Here is a 16805-nt window from a genome sequence, read left to right on the forward strand (position 1 = left end):
TAGTTCTGTCGTAACCATCAAATTTGCCTGTAGTTCTGTAGTACTTTTCTGTAGTTCTGTAGTTTTTCTGTAGTATATTTCTGTTGTTTGTAGTTCTGTAGTACTTTTCTGTTGTAACTACAGAAATTCCTGATGTTACTACAGAATGTTCTGTTGTCACAACAGGTTTCCCGTCAAAAACCGCACAGAAAGTCTGTCGTAATATCAGAAAATTTTCTGTAGTTTTTCCCGACTGAGTGCCAATATTATTCAACACAACTCATTAGCATACAGTCGAAAGCTGCCACATTACGTCAAATATCCCCCGACATAGATGTAAACTTCCGCTCCTTATGCACGGGCCTTCTTTGAATAGGGGTATCACGCGTGGAAAGGAAGGAAATGGAGAGGCCCTCAATATCCGAGTCGCATAACTAAAGTTGCGGCAGAAGTCACGTGCTTTCGCAAGCGCTACTGTGATTTCTCGGTGACATTTCGTCGCCCGCATCGTCTGCATCACCCATATCGACTATGCTTTTTGACAAAGCCGGCCGGGCAGAGTTGGGAATTCATAGTTTTATACAATATTTGCTTTTCGTGAATGGCGCAACTTTGAATTCCTAAAGTAAGCGTTGATCTTTGCTGTTGCGCATTTAGTTCATTTGACATGCGGCATGACGTTGCGATCAGGTCTGCAAGCCTGCTGAAGCTGGCGATAACCCGGCACAGCGCACGATATCGTCTGCTTCGCGGCGCTATAGCGCGCATGCGCAAACGTGCTGAAGCACTGCATATCTGTGACCAACTGTGCGAGAGGGAGCCCTCACGTCCAGCTTAAAAAAAGAAATAATAAGAAGTGATGTAACGGCTTTTTCTTAATTATTTCCATCGCTCACGGGTATCGTTTATGCCTGATTCAGTATCGAAAGGCCCGAGTGGGGTTCAACTGCGATCTCAACGAAACTACTCGAGCTGGCAACTCCTGCCATGTCACGTGGTCGCGTGACGTCACCCAACCCGCCGACCAATCAGTGTCCAGCATGCCACCTGCCAACTAGCACCTGCTAAAGCCGTACTCGTGAATTTTCGGCCCACAATGACGCCTGCGCCGACAACTGACAACATACGTATTTCTGGCGGATCAGGTCTTCAACGGTCTTCAACGCAACCTTAGAGGTTACGTCAAGGCGATAAAAGGAAAGTCGAGGCCAGCGTGCTTATTCCGCCACTGAAGTGAGTCGATGACCTTAAGTAAGGACTTTCCTGGAGTAAGCGTTAATCTTTACACATTTAGTTCATTTGTCATGCAGCATGACAAACGGCAGCTGCAACGAGGTAGCGCTGTGATGATGTTCGGTTATTCCAAACTGGGGCTTATACATCCGGCCGCGGTGACCCACACTTCGATGCGGGCGAAATGATGGTGACACAAACATGCACTTTCGTTTTAGTGGAGGTTAAGGGAATCCGGGTGATGGAAAATAATCGGAAGCCTTACACTGCGTATAATCCACGGTGTTCAGTCGACACGTAAGAATGCATTCTTCCGGGATTACGCAAGTACCGTCAAAGGTGAAAAAAAGTGGCGCTTTTGCCTTGCGGATGTTTTGTAGGCTGAGTTGGGTACCTTAGGACGTTTAACTAAGCTCTTGCAATGCTACTATAATGTTCCTATGACGTCTATCGATGGGGGGAAGAGTGAAGTTTATTGACGCCCTTTGGATGGGGCAGTGACCTTAACCTTTGTGGCAGTAAAATAAATTTCGGACCAGGTTTTATTTTGTCGGCTTGACATTCCGATAATGGCGGAATTTATCGCAGGCCTTCGTCGACCGCCTCCTCGTCGTCTTTTTCGCACCTACCCGTGAAGAACGCTGGCGTTCCGGTGCGCCAGCCGCCGCCGGCTCAGTCCAACGGACCGGGCAACGGCCACCTGATAGCCAGCAAAGGGTCCCACTTGGGCGCCACCGCAGCCAATCAGAACGGCTTCGCCGTCACCAACAACAATACCAGCCACGGTGGCAACAACAACAATAACAACAACTCTATGCTGGACAAGTTCAAGTTCTTCAACTCCAAGGACAAGTCGCAGGACAAGAGCAAAGGTGCGTTCCTGTACTGGCGCTGCCCGATTGGGGTGTGCCGTTCTTTATTATGGTTTGTTTCATTCGCTTCATCTGTATATAGACATCTCCACGACCCTCGGAGAAACCGGTTTTCTGGGCTGTGGGGTGGGCATAGGAAGATCTTAATTAATCCTAAACTCTTTCCTGTGCTCCCAGTGCCCAAAACTTGGCAGGGGTTATCTCTATTAAACCGAGTATAATGCGAAAGCACGAAATTTTCTTTGTCTTACTGTTTTAGCTTGGCAGGGTAGAACAACAGAAAAAAGATGGCTGCACAGTATGAAGGAGTTCTGAACAAGGCTAGAGGGGAGCCTGAGTTCGCAGACCGAGCCAACGTTTCGACAAGTTGGCTTGGTTTCATCTGGGCCAAACGAATACAAGTCCACTTGCCGAAACGTTGCCTTGGCTTTCGACTCAGGCTCCCTCTCTACCTTTGTTCAGTGCTCCTTCATACTGTTTCAATTCGGCGTAATTGCTGTTTTCTGCACTGTGCGTACCAGATAAAGTCTTTTCGTGGCTGTGGGCTTGGTGCGCTGCTTTTTCAGCTGTACGTGTGGGGCCATATAAAAGGCACCGCGTCAAATGGCGGAGGTTTAACCATGGTATAAGCAATTAGCTCCGGTGCGACAGCGCGCTCTATTCGGAGGTCACGGGTTTATCTATACCTGTGGCGCTATCTGGAAGCCGCCGCCTAGAATGCCGAAGCTTTAACCCTGTTAAACCTCACTACAAAGCGCGAATCCACCTGCTGAGGTGGATCAGCGGTTAAGCTGCTCGGCTGCTGAACCCAATTAACCGCATTTGAGCCCGACCGGTCGAATCATCTGTGAGTGATGGAAGCTTTAACCCTGTTAAACCTGATTACAAAGCGCGTCCACCTGCTGAGGTGGATCAGCGGTTAAGCTACTCGGCTGCTTAACCAGATTAACCGCATTTGAGCCCGACCGGTCGAATCATCTGCGAGTGATTTGGTTTCAAAAGTTCATCGTCCTTCAATGGGCAGTCGTAGGCTTCATCACTCTCTCTCTCTCTCTTTCCATTACTCTGTTGGTTATTTCGGAAGCCTATCGTCACTGTTCGCAACGCGCTACATCGCGTTCTGCGCATGCCCTCTCTAGATCAGCATCATCGTTCTGCACATACTGTGATAAGCGTTTGTCTTTCTTTTTTTGTTGCGTTTTTTTTAGTAGCCAGATCGGGGAGGACTACTGTAAATAACTACCAAAAAGTCTATACGGAGATCAGATACCTGGGTTTTCTTCTCTGTACCTCCCTGGGCAATGTGAGCTGCGCTTTCCCCTGCTTCCTCTGCTACTTTTTCTCCGACGCAGCGCCTGCCGCCATCTCGACGTCGGGACACGGTTGGCGGAGCTTAAACCCGTGCGCTAGCCGGCGCAAGTTCTCCTTTTCGTGACCACGTCTGCGACGCCTTGAACGCGTGACGCGGCCGGAATATTGATCAGCTCATTGCTTGCGTGCCGGTAGCTGCTCCGCTCGAGCGACCAAGGTTCTGTTCTGCTTGGGTACCCCGTGTTCGCAGTCCGGCCGGGTCAGCGTCCCAAAAGAGCCTAATGAGCTGACGTGCCGTCTCGCGTTGCAGGTCATCGGCTGTGGTCACGGGGCTTACGGGGATGTGAATCAGTATGCATTTCGTGACAGCGCGTTCCGAACTATTGGAAACCGTGTTCTCGTTACGAACCGTAGTTGTCTACGCAAAAGGAATCAATACACGTGGCGGCACTCTCTACAACGCGCACGATGTGTATCAAATACTGATATCGTCTAAAAACTGGCAGTTTCTGTAAGTTGCTCCCGGAGGATTTCAGATGCGATCTGCAGAGTCAATACGTTGCGGGGAACTGCAGGATAGGCGTTGAGGTGCGCAAGAAAAATGTCTCCCGCATGTCCAGCTTTTCCGCCCACTATCCACTCCTCGAGAGAGCTTGTCCAGCTTTGCCGCCCACTATCCACTCCTAGAGAGAGCTTGTCCAGCTTTGCCGCCCACTATCCACTCCGAGAGAGAGCTTGTCCAGCTTTGCCGCCCACTATCCACTCCGAGAGAGAGCTTGTCCAGCTTTGCCGCCCACTATCCACTCCGAGAGAGCTTGTTCAGCTTTGCCGCCCACTATCCACTCCTAGAGAGAGCTTGTCCAGCTTTGCCGCCCACTATCCACTCCGAGAGAGAGCTTGTCCAGCTTTGCCGCCCACTATCCACTCCTCGAGAGAGCTTGTCCAGCTTTGCCGCCCACTATCCACTCCTAGAGAGAGCTTGTCCAGCTTTGCCGCCCACTATCCACTCCTAGAGAGAGCTTGTCCAGCTTTGCCGCCCACTATCCACTCCTAGAGAGAGCTTGTCCAGCTTTTCCGCCCACTATCCACTCCTCGAGAGAGCTTGTCCAGCTTTGCCGCCCACTATCCACTCCTAGAGAGAGCTTGTCCAGCTTTGCCGCCCACTATCCACTCCGAGAGAGAGCTTGTCCAGCTTTGCCGCCCACTATCCACTCCGAGAGAGAGCTTGTCCAGCTTTGCCGCCCACTATCCACTCCGAGAGAGAGCTTGTCCAGCTTTGCCGCCCACTATCCACTCCGAGAGAGAGCTTGTCCAGCTTTGCCGCCCACTATCCACTCCGAGAGAGCTTGTTCAGCTTTGCCGCCGACTATCCACTCCTAGAGAGAGCATAGAGTGAAATCACGGAATCGCGCAACAGTAGGGGGCGCGTGTTTTTTCGCCTTTTGTTCTGCCGTAGACGGAAGATAACAAGTTCGGCTTCCTACCGGATCATGAAATCTCCACTCAGGCGCAACATTTCTGCTGGGTATCGTATCGGGGCTACAGCAGATATCCGTCAAGAGAGTATTAAGAGTTTCACCTACAAACGTAAATCATTTTCTATCACTCAAGCGTTGATGCAGTTTCCAATAGACTAATGATGCAATGCCGTTCTGATATCTAGAACTTAAGACGAACGGTAAGTGTGCTCTGAGGCTTTGTTCCCCCCTGCATGATGACAGTCGCTGCTTGCAAATCGAAAAGCTGTCATTTGCTCGGAGGCTTAATGCATGGCCAAATAGTAAGACCCTGGTCGGAAACGTTGAAATCGACAAAACTGCAGCAGAGGTAGCGACCTCACGGTGTCTCCTACGAGCGTCAAAATGATCCGCCAATTATGCCGGCGCATCAGAGTGAATATGATATTTTCAAGTGCATCGCCTCGGATAGACAGCACGGGCCTTGGCCTAACCATCGGAGGATTTCCGGCGCCGCTGGTATTTCCGCCACGGTACTGCTATTCGTTTACGCCTTTTTCGAGTGCCGGTTTTCATCAACACACTCACGCAATTTTATAGTCCGGGTTTGGGTGGAACTTCCTGTGTTACCTTTTATCCGGTAAGGAACTCATCAGCAATTATTAGTCAATTCAGTAAGTTCAACGCAGGGCGGAATTTAACCCTATCCTAGAGATTTTTAGCCGCCGCAGTTCTGTGCTATTTTGGGAAGCATTGTGCCAGGGAAACGTCACGACAACACCGAAGATTATACCATGCCTCGTACTAAACATTAAGCTTCCATTCGGTGGCAAGCCTCTAACTCAAAGAGGCCAGTGGTTATCTCTTCTGTGTGTGGGCAGCGGACCTTGATCGAATCCTATCCATAACAACTTCATTATAACGAAGTTGTATAGCACATAAACAACTCGCTTTTAGCCTCTGATCAGCACTGACCGTTTTTTTTTTTTTCATATATGACGGTTACAATGAGGTCACTTTGAGGTCACTTTGAGGTCACATATCTCGAGGTGTCTTTAGAACATGGCCAGGTATAACGTGAAGAGACATGATGATAGCCTCACGCGCCATACCATACCAGGCCGTGCCATACGTCTTACCATAATATACCGTGCTGTAGCACATTGCACCACACCACATCAAGCCACACTGCACCACACCACACTGCACCGAACCGAACCGAATCACACCACACAACACCACACCACATTGCACCGCTCCCCACTAGAATGAAAGCAGGCTGGATAGTGATGTCTTGCTTAGATGACATGCGCAGGGCACGTATTATGCAAGGATGATATAAAAGATGATTCATTTATGTAAATGAATATACTCCGATAATTACAAGCGTTAGCGGAGGCAGGCAGTAAAGTCAGGCGGGCGGGTTACATAAGGCATATTTACCGTGTTAACATGTCGAAACATCTGGCGAAGAAAAGTTTTAACTAGGGATTTTCGGGGAAGGGCTTTTTCCTTCCGTTGACGCGTTGGGACTAATGATGATTACGGGACTATTCTATTGAGAAAATGCGCCAAGTACCCAAATAATGTGTTAGGCTTGTCCTTGGTTTCGTAACGAGTTTTCATATTTGTGCGCAGTTCCCAAGCGGCCCACCAGCAGCGGTGGTCTCAGCTCGGCGCGCAGCGAACGCAGCGACTCGTCCGTCAGCCTATGCGGCGACGCTCCGGCCACCGGCTCGCCCAACGGTCCCGGCTCGGCCTCGGGCTCGGAAGCTGCGAGCCAAGCCAAGTCGGCCGAAGCGGCACACTCGGCCGCCTGCAACGGCGGCATCGTCAACGGACCCTCGAGGCTGACCGGGAGCGACGCTGTCACTGACCACGGCGTTGGCCAGCCCAAGGGTGTCTCGTCGTCGGCTGCCAAGGGTCCCGCCAAAAAGACCTTCGGCAGGGCGGTCGGAAAGCAGCAGTCGTCGGTCACCAAGCTCCCGGCGTCGCATGCAGGTAGGAAAATATGCTGAACTGCTTCCGAGTTTAGTATGTTAGCAATCAATTGACGTCAGAGATGTGTAGAAATTGCTTGCATTAAGTGAGGAAAGCTTAAAAAAATTTCAGAACAGAAGTGTGTGTGTGTGTGTGTGTGTGTGTGTGTGTGTGTGTGTGTGTGTGTGTGTGTGTGTGTGTGTGTGTGTGTGTGTGTGTGTGTGTGTGTGTGTGTGTGTGTGTGTGTGTGTGTGTGTGTGTGTGTGTGTGTGTGCGTGTGTGTGTGTGTGCGTGCGTGCGTGCGTGTGTGTGTGTGTGCGTGCGTGCGTGCGTGTGTGTTTGTGTGTGTGTGTGTGTGTGTGTGTGTGTGTGTGTGTGTGTGTGTGTGTGTGTGTGTGTGTGTGTGTGTGTGTGTGTTTAATTATTTCCTGCTTTCCCCACGTGACGATCGGGAATGTGACGTTAAGGTTTAATTCTTATGAGAAGTGTCAGTCACTGGCACCGGTATCGGAGTAATTGTTTAGTTTAACGTCCCCTAGCCTATGAAGGACGCCACAGTGGAAGGCTCCGGACACTTGGACCTTTTAGCTTACACTAACATCATAAATTCTGCGAGTGTTTCGCGTTTCACTTCCATCGAAAATCCATTGCCGCGGCCTGAATTCAACCCAGGTCTCCCGTAAAAATATTCGATTTGGCCCTATTAATCAATCGGTAGCCTAGAAGCGTCAGTTTAACAACATTATTTTTGCAAGAAAACTAAATGGTGTTTTTAGCCGTATCCTCTAGCGTACACAGTCTCGACTTCAAGAATAACTGCAGCAAATTTTTATTTACATATCTGGACGTCAGAACAACACCGGAGTTGTCTTTGAACGCATGCCTGATAGGCTTTTGCGATGTTGCAAACATTTCCTCCCCTAGAGTGTTTCGTCGTTAAAACTTTCCTAAAACACCCGCGCAGTAGGCGTTCGGCATCGGCCTTACTTTATCCCGTGTTTCAGTAGCAGATAGTTTCGTTTGCGTTAGGAGATAGCGCTTGTGGGGTGGCAAATACACATAGAGACCAGGATAATCAGTGGCAAGAACCATTTTCGCTCACGATTAACTGGTAGTCCGCTACATGCCCTTTCTGAAGGGGCATGTGTTGCATCACGATACGTTCAGTTTTAAGCAGTGATTCTGTATTGCGACTCATTCAACAGCAAGGTGCTCGAACAACGTTGCCTTGATACAGAGTGCTATGTAATAAAGTTGAAGAAAAAAGCTTAAGTGAGTGCGTATATCCACGGCCGCCCCAATGAAAGCGCGCATCCATTGAGTGCAGTTCAGGTTATGGCAACTATCACTGATTGCGCCCCGCTTGTGCATTTCTTTATAGAAGAGAGCGTAGTTCGAACCAGAGGGGAGAGAGAGAATGAACTTTATTTATATAAAGTAATTACGTGGGTGGTTCATCAAAGTACGGGAAACCATTTAGCGGTCAGAGCCTGGTGGGAAGTATTCGGACTAAAGAACTCATTTCCAAGTTCGTGTTAAAAATTGCACTTGTTTAGCATCCAGTACCTTGAGCAGCTAAAAAATTTCCTGAAAAAGAAAAAGAATGGAAGGAAACACGGGGAAAAATGTTTGTTGAAAATAGTATATAACTGGTTGCGTATACATAGCAGACATAGGCCTTACATAGACCTTGCGTACATTGACCTTATCTGCTGGGTACGCGATCAAACCAAAGACCGCAAACGGAACAAGGCCGAGTATGCACTTCGACATAGAAACGTCACAACACGAGCTTGTTAGTACAGGCATGGGATTTGGTGCCTGCTGCCGGCCCTACGAGGCTGCGAACGTATATAGGGGCCTTCGCCCTTTGAGACGGCGGCTCCTTTGTTACTGGTGTATATGTATCTGTTGTATATGCCGTCATTGCACTCGCCACCGCTTCGGTGGCGGACGATGAATGTTGCGATGCGTGTCTCCTCCTTTCTCGTGTTCCTCTCATCTCTCTGTTCTCTATCAGCACGAAGCCGTGGTCGTTTTGCAGCTGGAGCCAGTTGGTAGGCCCGTGCATTTTCTTTTCCTTATTCCTACAGTCGCAACAAAAACAACTTCAGGCCTCGTGACCATTGCCTCCTACGAGCTTCCGCCTATTAATGGAATACGCCGGTAACCTTAGCCCTACTAATTCTTTGTCAGTACTAACGTTTTCTGTATCGCGAAATGGAACAGCGCAGAAACGTTTTGAGTTTGGGCAATTCTTTTGGCAGCTAATAAAACTAATAAAATGCGTATTGAACATTCTGATAAACTCAGCCTTTTACGTTCGTATGACCTGACGGACGGAAAAAAATTGGAGCCCAATACCCTGCATTTCCTCAGGTGAATAGACCCGTATTAGCAGTCAGTGCAGCTAAACCTTAGCTCAGTTTCGCCAAATGTTCTGACACGGCGGGGAGAGTATCGCCGTGGCTTGTTTTTGCAACATTATCGACCAGGACGCGTTTTTTCCGGCGCTCAGTTTTGGCGATGGCTCAACATCCGGCGTCGGCAGTCGCGTGCGCCGAACACGACACGCCCGGCTCCCCTCCGAGTCAACACATTTGGCCTCCAAAGTGGCGTCGGTTCGTGCTTCAAGGTGTGTCGAGCGAACGTCTCCTCCATCGGCATGGTCAAATCAGGCACTGTGACAGTTTTTAGAACTCCTGATGTATTTACAAAAGCGGAGTTTATTTCGTTACGTCCGTGTATCTTCTAACTTTTCACTATCCTCGTTTCAAAAATGACTTACGCGTAACCATCTTTGTTATTCAGCCCGTATCAACCAGTGCATCTTACTTGTGCGTAACGTCAAATTGGAATGGACAGGAGGCGTTCCCGTCCACAGGATCGTGCTTTACTTGCCCGGTTCGGCTCCTCCATTCACCGACGACTGCGCATTGTAAGTGACATCTTGAAATGCATTCTCACTGTGATACCATCATACTGAACTTCCTCATTGACAGGGTGCACTGATGATTGTTTGTTCGCCAGTCACGTCGTTGAACCGCATCTCCGACGACCGGCATTTAGGTTTCCGTTTCTCGCCAGCAGCGTGCTCTTCGTTCATGCCCTTTTGTTGTTCCACCCACGTTGTCTAAAACAAATACGCTCGTCGCGCCGCGACCCAAGATAGGTGCTTCACATGTTTGCCTTTGTTGCAGGCTCTTCGGAAACGGTCCGCTCCGGTCTTCCCCGCTCCTCTCCGTCTACCGAGACGCTTAACAGGACGGCGACGCGGAGACCCAACGCGACCAGCGGCCACCCTCGTCCTCTGAGCAGCGGCCACGAACTCGTCTCCCACGTTACACCCGAGAAGTTCCCGGTGCCCAAGGCGCAGGACTCCCCCAAGCCCGTGTCCAACGGAACCAACGGCGCGGAGGACAAGAAGCTACAGCAGCAACAGCAACTGCACCCAGAAGCGGACATGAACTCCGTGCAGACAAACAACGTGGGCAGTGGAATACCCAAGCCCACGGCAGCTGTCAAGGGGACCACGAAGCAGTCCAGGGAGGACCTGACTTCCATTGACTCTGCGCAGCCAGAGAAGATAAAGAACGAGGTCAAACAGAACGGTAGCCTGCCTTGCAGCCCTGCAGAGGAGCAGGTTGCACCTGCTAAACAGCCTGATGCCAATGACACCGATGTCAAGAAGACGTCATCCGTTGAAGACGCAGGTTTGAAGCAGCCGCAGCAGGACCAAACGGCGTCATCCGCGAATGACACCAGCGGTGGCGTCCGAACAGAGACGCTGCCAAAGAGCGAGCGGTCTAAGAAGGCGCAAGCTCAGAGCGTGAGCATAGCTATGGTCTCTCCGATCATGAGCAGTCAGCATTCATTCAGCAAGGACTCTGTGACGACATCTTCGACGGAGTCTTCCTTGTCCACAGTGGTTTCGGTGAAGGAGGACAAATCGTCTGTGACCGCGACGACAAATCAGAACCAAGACAATCGTGGCAATCAGGCCAACCTCGCCAACGGTGCGAACGCGGAGCAGGACCGCCCGGGCAGCTGTGCTCAGCAGGTTCACAGCAATGCCCAGAATGCCATAGGTAACAGCCAAGAGCTAGCCAGCGTGAACGGTGGTCTGCCTGCCGGCAAGAATGGTCTCCTGGGTGGCGTCGAGTCTACAGTGAAGTCCGTGCCTGCAGAGACCAAGCCGGTGCCGAGGGCCAACTCCGTCGACTCTTCTGGCAAAGAGGGGGAGGAAATGGAAGAGGCTCTCGCTAATATACCTCCCATGCAGCCACTAGCCAGGGCCTCCCCTTACGGAAGTGGCTACTCCCGAGGACTCGCCGGTCACCGGACGGCGAGGCTACCCGCGTGTCTGCGTCTCCAGGTGACTACCGAAATATCTAGCTTGTCGTAGTGAGGTTGTAGATGCCGATTTCAGGCTTCGGTTAAGCAGCGAAAACGGGTCAGTCCCGCAATATGGCTACGTTGCTAATCCAGTACATTTAGAAGTACAGCTAGAAGCAATATGAAAGGGAACACGGAATCGCGTGGCCTCCGCGCTTTGCAAAGCACTGCCACCAACACAAGACGAGAATGGGTGGTACCACGGGTATGTTCGGAAGCGTCTTTACCACTGATTCTTATCACCTATTTGTGACAGCGCATTTGAAAGCGTGGAGGCCATGCGATCCCGTGTTCCCTTCATATTCATTCTAGCTGTACACGTTGCATCTGATGAGCTTGTAGAGTTCTCTTAGTGCTCATTGCTTCTTAATTTGCGAGATGCATGAATGCGTACCAAATGACATCTTTAAGGCCCGCAAGCGGAATAATCTTCAAGTAACCCATACTCATCTATTTTTAGGCTTGCCGTTTTGTAACTTATAGATAGGTGGCCAAGTCGCTTGTAATGCCCCCAAACCGGCCACCTATAATGAATGAAATGAGGCAAAGTGCAAGAACGCTCATCTGCCAAGATTAATAGATTTCGTGACAGCAGGCAGGTCTGGCATACTGGCACCGCAGTTAATCCATAAGGTACCCTATAAAGAAGATTGAATCAAGGATAAAATAATAAGCAACCCTGTAAAAAAAAAAGCAGAGCTCACTGAAAAAATGGTTTGGGTTATGCGAAAGCATTACTGCAGCCGCGATGTTTTTGTTATTTTTACTTTTTAATATGTTAATTTTTATTTTATTGTATATTTTTATACGTATTGTTGTTCAGTTTCAGTAATCAACATAGCAATAATTATTATTATTATAATTATTCTAACTAATTATCATTATTTTTACATGGGCTACTAATGCATTAGTAATCCACTTGTTCTGTGGACATCTGAATCGCTTCGTAAGGGAAACGAAGAAGATAGGAGTAAAAACAGAAAGAGAAAGCGATGCGTAGTGGAGGGCTCATGATCACTCATGAAAATTTCAGATCACTCGAAGAGCGGGCAGTAACTCGGGCATAATGTTTTCTAGGCCACAAGCACAGTGTTGCCCGCATAAATCGTCTGAAATAAGCCCACAAGAACCGCAGAAATTGAAATCGACCTGCGCGCGAATGAATTATTGCGTGACGCCCAAATTTAGAAAAATGCGTCAGGGTGAAGAGGAAAACCTGCAGTAAAATTTTCACTGGAATACGCGAATGTCGGAAAACTTCCGGAGTCTCCTTTAAAGTCGTGTGAAAACCCGTTGATCCCGCTCGCTTCCAGGCGGACGTGCAGCGTGTGGCAAAGAACATGCTGGCCGCCTCTCAGGACATCGCCCGCCTGTACGGCGCCCAGAGACCCACCGCATCGGTGGCCTTGCACCACCCCTACCACCACCAGCCCCAGCAGCTGCAGCACGCCGACTACGCCGAGCTGTCCGCCGGCTACGTCAGCGACGGCGACGTGCTTCGAGGGCCGCGCACCTGCAGCGCCACCGAGGAGTCGAGCGGCTACGTGAGCGAGGGGGGACTCGCCTCCCTGTACGCCGTGTCCTCACCGAGGCGTCCCGCCCGCTATGCCATCCGGGACCCCAAGCTCATCAATGTCCTCCAGGACGACAGGTGGGCTTGCCTTCTTTCCATACTTTTTTTTAAGGCGAAACCCTTTAATGACTCATGCTGTCGTGGATAAAATGTGTCCCGCTTTTTCGGCGTTCTGATTGGCCGAGGCGGGATGACATCATAGAGGTCTCGACCAATCACAGATCACCACCACAGTATGCGCGAATGCGTGCCTTAAATGGCCAGATCGGAATTAATAATCAATTACTAATTAATTAAATAACTCGTTCATTACTTAAATAATGATTACTATGATTGCTTAATTAATAATTTCTAATTAGTGCCAGTTGCGTAGCAGAATGCTTTACTCAGGCTTTCGCTTTTCACTACTTTAGTCACTAAAGTCCCTCGTAATTTTTTTTTTTTTCAAATTAACGACCTTTCCAATAAGGGGTTACTGGGCGCCGCCATTTGTTGGCTGGACTGCTCTTTGCACTTGGCGCTAGCATGGTGGAGCCGGTTTTTCAGCAGTCCAGAGCGAAGGAGCGAACAATATGACGACGGCCAGTGGCCACGTATTGGAAATATACTATTGAAACCATACAGAAGAAACAGGAAGCAGTGTGCGAACTCTGCAGCTTGGAAAAACGACGCTGAGTAATTCATTCATATTTTCAAATCTTTTTTTGTTTTGCGTTAAAAATTGTAAAGAGCACCGCATATAGAGACGCTGCTGTTCTTAATTCTTCAAAGTGGTACGTCGTAGCGGCGCGTAAGCATATTGCTTGGGTCGTGAACGTAAAGCGCACTGAAAACAAATTGAAGTCAGTATCAACCAATAGGCCCCCAATTTGTAACGACAGACAGACCACTCTCATCACAAACTAAGCGTTTATGAGGTAACAAAAACCACAAAGCGCAGTACAGGTGTCGATATCACCGGCCGATTTTGCAAGTAACCACTGTGCATCGACATCGTGCTTTCTGTGCGGATCTCTGAGGCTATGATTTACCGCCACTCACTTCAAAACGGCGACAACCAATCATTCTCTGTGTGGACGTCACGAGTTTGGATCTAATGGCGGGAAAATGTTTAGGGTAAATTTTGCCAGTCCGCGGCCGGAAAAAACAATTGTGTTCGGAATCGGTTTTTACCAATAACTGGGTCGACTTGTTATCAGCGTTCTTTGAACTCGTGCCTACTATTTGGCAAATTTTATGCCTTGATAACACAGTCAGCTCGTCCAGGAACGATGAATAAGGCGACAAGGGAGAAGCACCGCAGTTGTGTTGCTTGTTACTTTGTCTACAGTGCATTAATTCTGGGTGAGGTTCCTATTATATACATGCATCCGTGCCCATCGCATTCGCGATGGCTAAGGTCATGCAATCGAAATATATCGTGGTGTTGTTGCTTTAGCAAAACTAATGGGATACCAGTTGCCATCGCCAAAGCTTAATTTTCACAACATTGCACCACCCCAATATTTATGCCTTCAAATACTGGAATACTCGCCCACGTTTTCGGTCGTTCCATGGAGAATCTGCAAAGGCGAGTAGCCAGGTCTTTTATACTTTTATAACGGTGTTCAGCTGCCGACGAACACTATTTAAGAGCCTCGTGCTCTTTCGAAAGTATTCATGCAACTGTTCGACTGGAGCGCACAACCTTGTGATTAAAGAGCAATTGGTACCATTCAATACACATTGGTAGCATTAAATATTGCTGCCCCACAGAACGCGCGCACAAGGACTTGTCGCCAAAACGCGCTTTTCTGCGGTAAAAACTGCATAATCCCCTTTGCGCAAATGTAAGTGTGCACTGAACTGCACTCGAGCACGGATATCTCTATCCCAGATATATTGAATTACTGGCTTTATCGAACACACAGAACACAATATTCGATATCATATTGCCACGTAGTGGTGACAAAGCCGATGACACAAATGAAGGGTCTTGGAGTGCAGTGAAGAAACTTTTTGTTGGGCTGACTTGCGCCCGCAAAAGAACTAAGCGATTCGGCGGCGGCGATAGCAACAGTCGTGCTCGGCTTTCGTCGAACAAAGAATGCCGGTTGCACGCGTCAGCCGTCGATTTAAAGGCTCCAAAGAAAGATGGAGATAAAATCGCAAACGGGGACCAGCACAACGAGGAACATTGCAGAAAGAAATGCGAGTGGCCGGAATCTTCGAAAAACATCTCGGAGCATCTTGCGCAACAGAGTAACTGATAAAGCTGCGTCTCGTGACAGCGGGCATGGTCAAACAAAGACACAAAATCGATACGCGCGCCTGAATAGGAGCGACAAAGCCGCTTGCCGGCGGCTGTCTAAAAAAGAACAAACGCAGATTTGGATGGTTCGCGACAATATGTAAAATTGTCGCATAATCGCACTGCGCGCATAGCCAACTGCGATTCTGCGGGTAGTTTGATACATCGATATAGCTTCGCGTCGCGGCAAATGGCGCTTCTCCTGATGGCGCTCTTCTGACCACTCTTCGCTCTGGTATGCTGGTCGGTTGTATGGGCTTGTGCTCTTCCGACACGCTGTGAAACAGCATTACGCAGTGCGCGGAGGTGTGCTTGAGAGTGGTCTTCGGTTTGTCGTACTCTTTTCACCACGCCACACCGGTGTCACGCAGTGAAGCCCTCTTGACTAAAACCAGCTAAAACCTAGCGGCGCCACTCGCGTAACATGCTTCGCTGCGGAAGGCGTCGCGGAAATCTACTGTCAATTAGGATCACTGATCGACTATTGTTTTTATAGTCTACTGATAACAGGACTAGACATCACGTCACGACATCTGGTCATGAACCCCCATCCGCGGCGCCTCCCATGCGAAGTAATTATACTTAGATATGCCTAGCGAGCGATGCGCCACCAGTACGCCGGGGGCCGGCGCGTCGATGCAAGAAACTCCTCAGTACGTCGGGTTCAATGTATGAGATAAGGTTATCTACTGCCACTTTTAGTGCACCGAATTATGGATATATCGAACTGTTTCGCAATCTCTCTCAGTTTCAATGCATCCGGGTTCGGCTGCAGCAATTTATCGCGTTCGTGTACTTCTTTTCAAAGCAGTGGCTATTAACTGCATATAAAGACTGTCTGGAATAAGCGCAGCTCGTCTTGCTGCAAACAGCGCAATGAAGTCCTGTCGTTATCTCCAAACCTGTATCTGTAATACACTTGGCGTCGGGAATGCATGAGGGCGTGGAAGAGAAGGGAGACTTTTAGTCTGGTGATCAGGAAGAGGCATCCGAAGTCCCTATACCCCGTCCATGAAGCGAAATGTGAAAACACTATCGACGATCTTTCTCCAGCAATTCATGCTATGGTGTAATTTACGCTACAGGCTCATGGAATAGCAGGAGAACACTCCCATTGCCATCAGTAGATAGTACAGCGATAGCAGAGGTTCGCGCTGATTACTTCAACACGGTTGTATGGGTGAATATCAGCGAGATTTAGAATAGGGGGACTCTATCGATTAGGGACATAGGGGAACTAGCGACGTGCGAGTGCGCATGCTCAAAGTGATCACCCCTCGCCATTTCATCGCAGCGTTCCGCGCGTGGGCATTGTCACCCCGCTATTACCCTATCGCCCTAACCGGTTATGTCCCCTGTTTTAAAATTCGGTATTAAACTGTGATCGAACAGTGCTGCACGCGTCCTTTTGTGACCGCTACTACTCCATTTGAATTTCTAATTTCTCGGGAGGGTAGAAGCGGCTTTGATTTATTCATTGCCCTACAGTTACCCACCGCACTCTTTAGTCATTTTTTTCCAACCTCAAGTTCCATCGCTATTCCTGAAATTGGAAAAGAAACGCACTTAGATGGCATTAGTGGCTCGAATCGAATGAACATTTTGTCGTGGTCAGCGCTCAGAATTCGCGCGTTGTTTTTCCACCTGATTGTGGGGCGGATCTCGCATAAGTTGTCGTAACTCACCGTCTCTTATTATTATAATTACGTGTACCT

At 49.2% G+C, this 16805-nt stretch overlaps 1 protein-coding gene across 6 annotated transcripts in view; it reads left to right on the forward strand.

Moving 5' to 3' along the window:
• The window catches only part of sick (sickie), an 819067-nt gene that overhangs the window by 599608 nt on the left and 202654 nt on the right, over positions 1 to 16805 (forward strand). For all 6 annotated transcript variants that reach the window (XM_084603878.1, XM_084603875.1, XM_084603874.1 and 3 more), the window contains 4 exons: positions 1801 to 2084; positions 6491 to 6853; positions 10033 to 11207; positions 12541 to 12878. In XM_084603878.1, coding sequence (XP_084460004.1) covers positions 1801 to 2084; positions 6491 to 6853; positions 10033 to 11207; positions 12541 to 12878 — 2160 coding nt within the window. The remainder of the gene's footprint in view (positions 1 to 1800; positions 2085 to 6490; positions 6854 to 10032; positions 11208 to 12540; positions 12879 to 16805) is intronic.

Source organism: Amblyomma maculatum, chromosome 5 (assembly GCF_055883805.1).
Source record: "Amblyomma maculatum isolate TAMU_Amacu chromosome 5, ASM5588380v1, whole genome shotgun sequence".
Taxonomy (NCBI): domain Eukaryota; kingdom Metazoa; phylum Arthropoda; class Arachnida; order Ixodida; family Ixodidae; genus Amblyomma; species Amblyomma maculatum.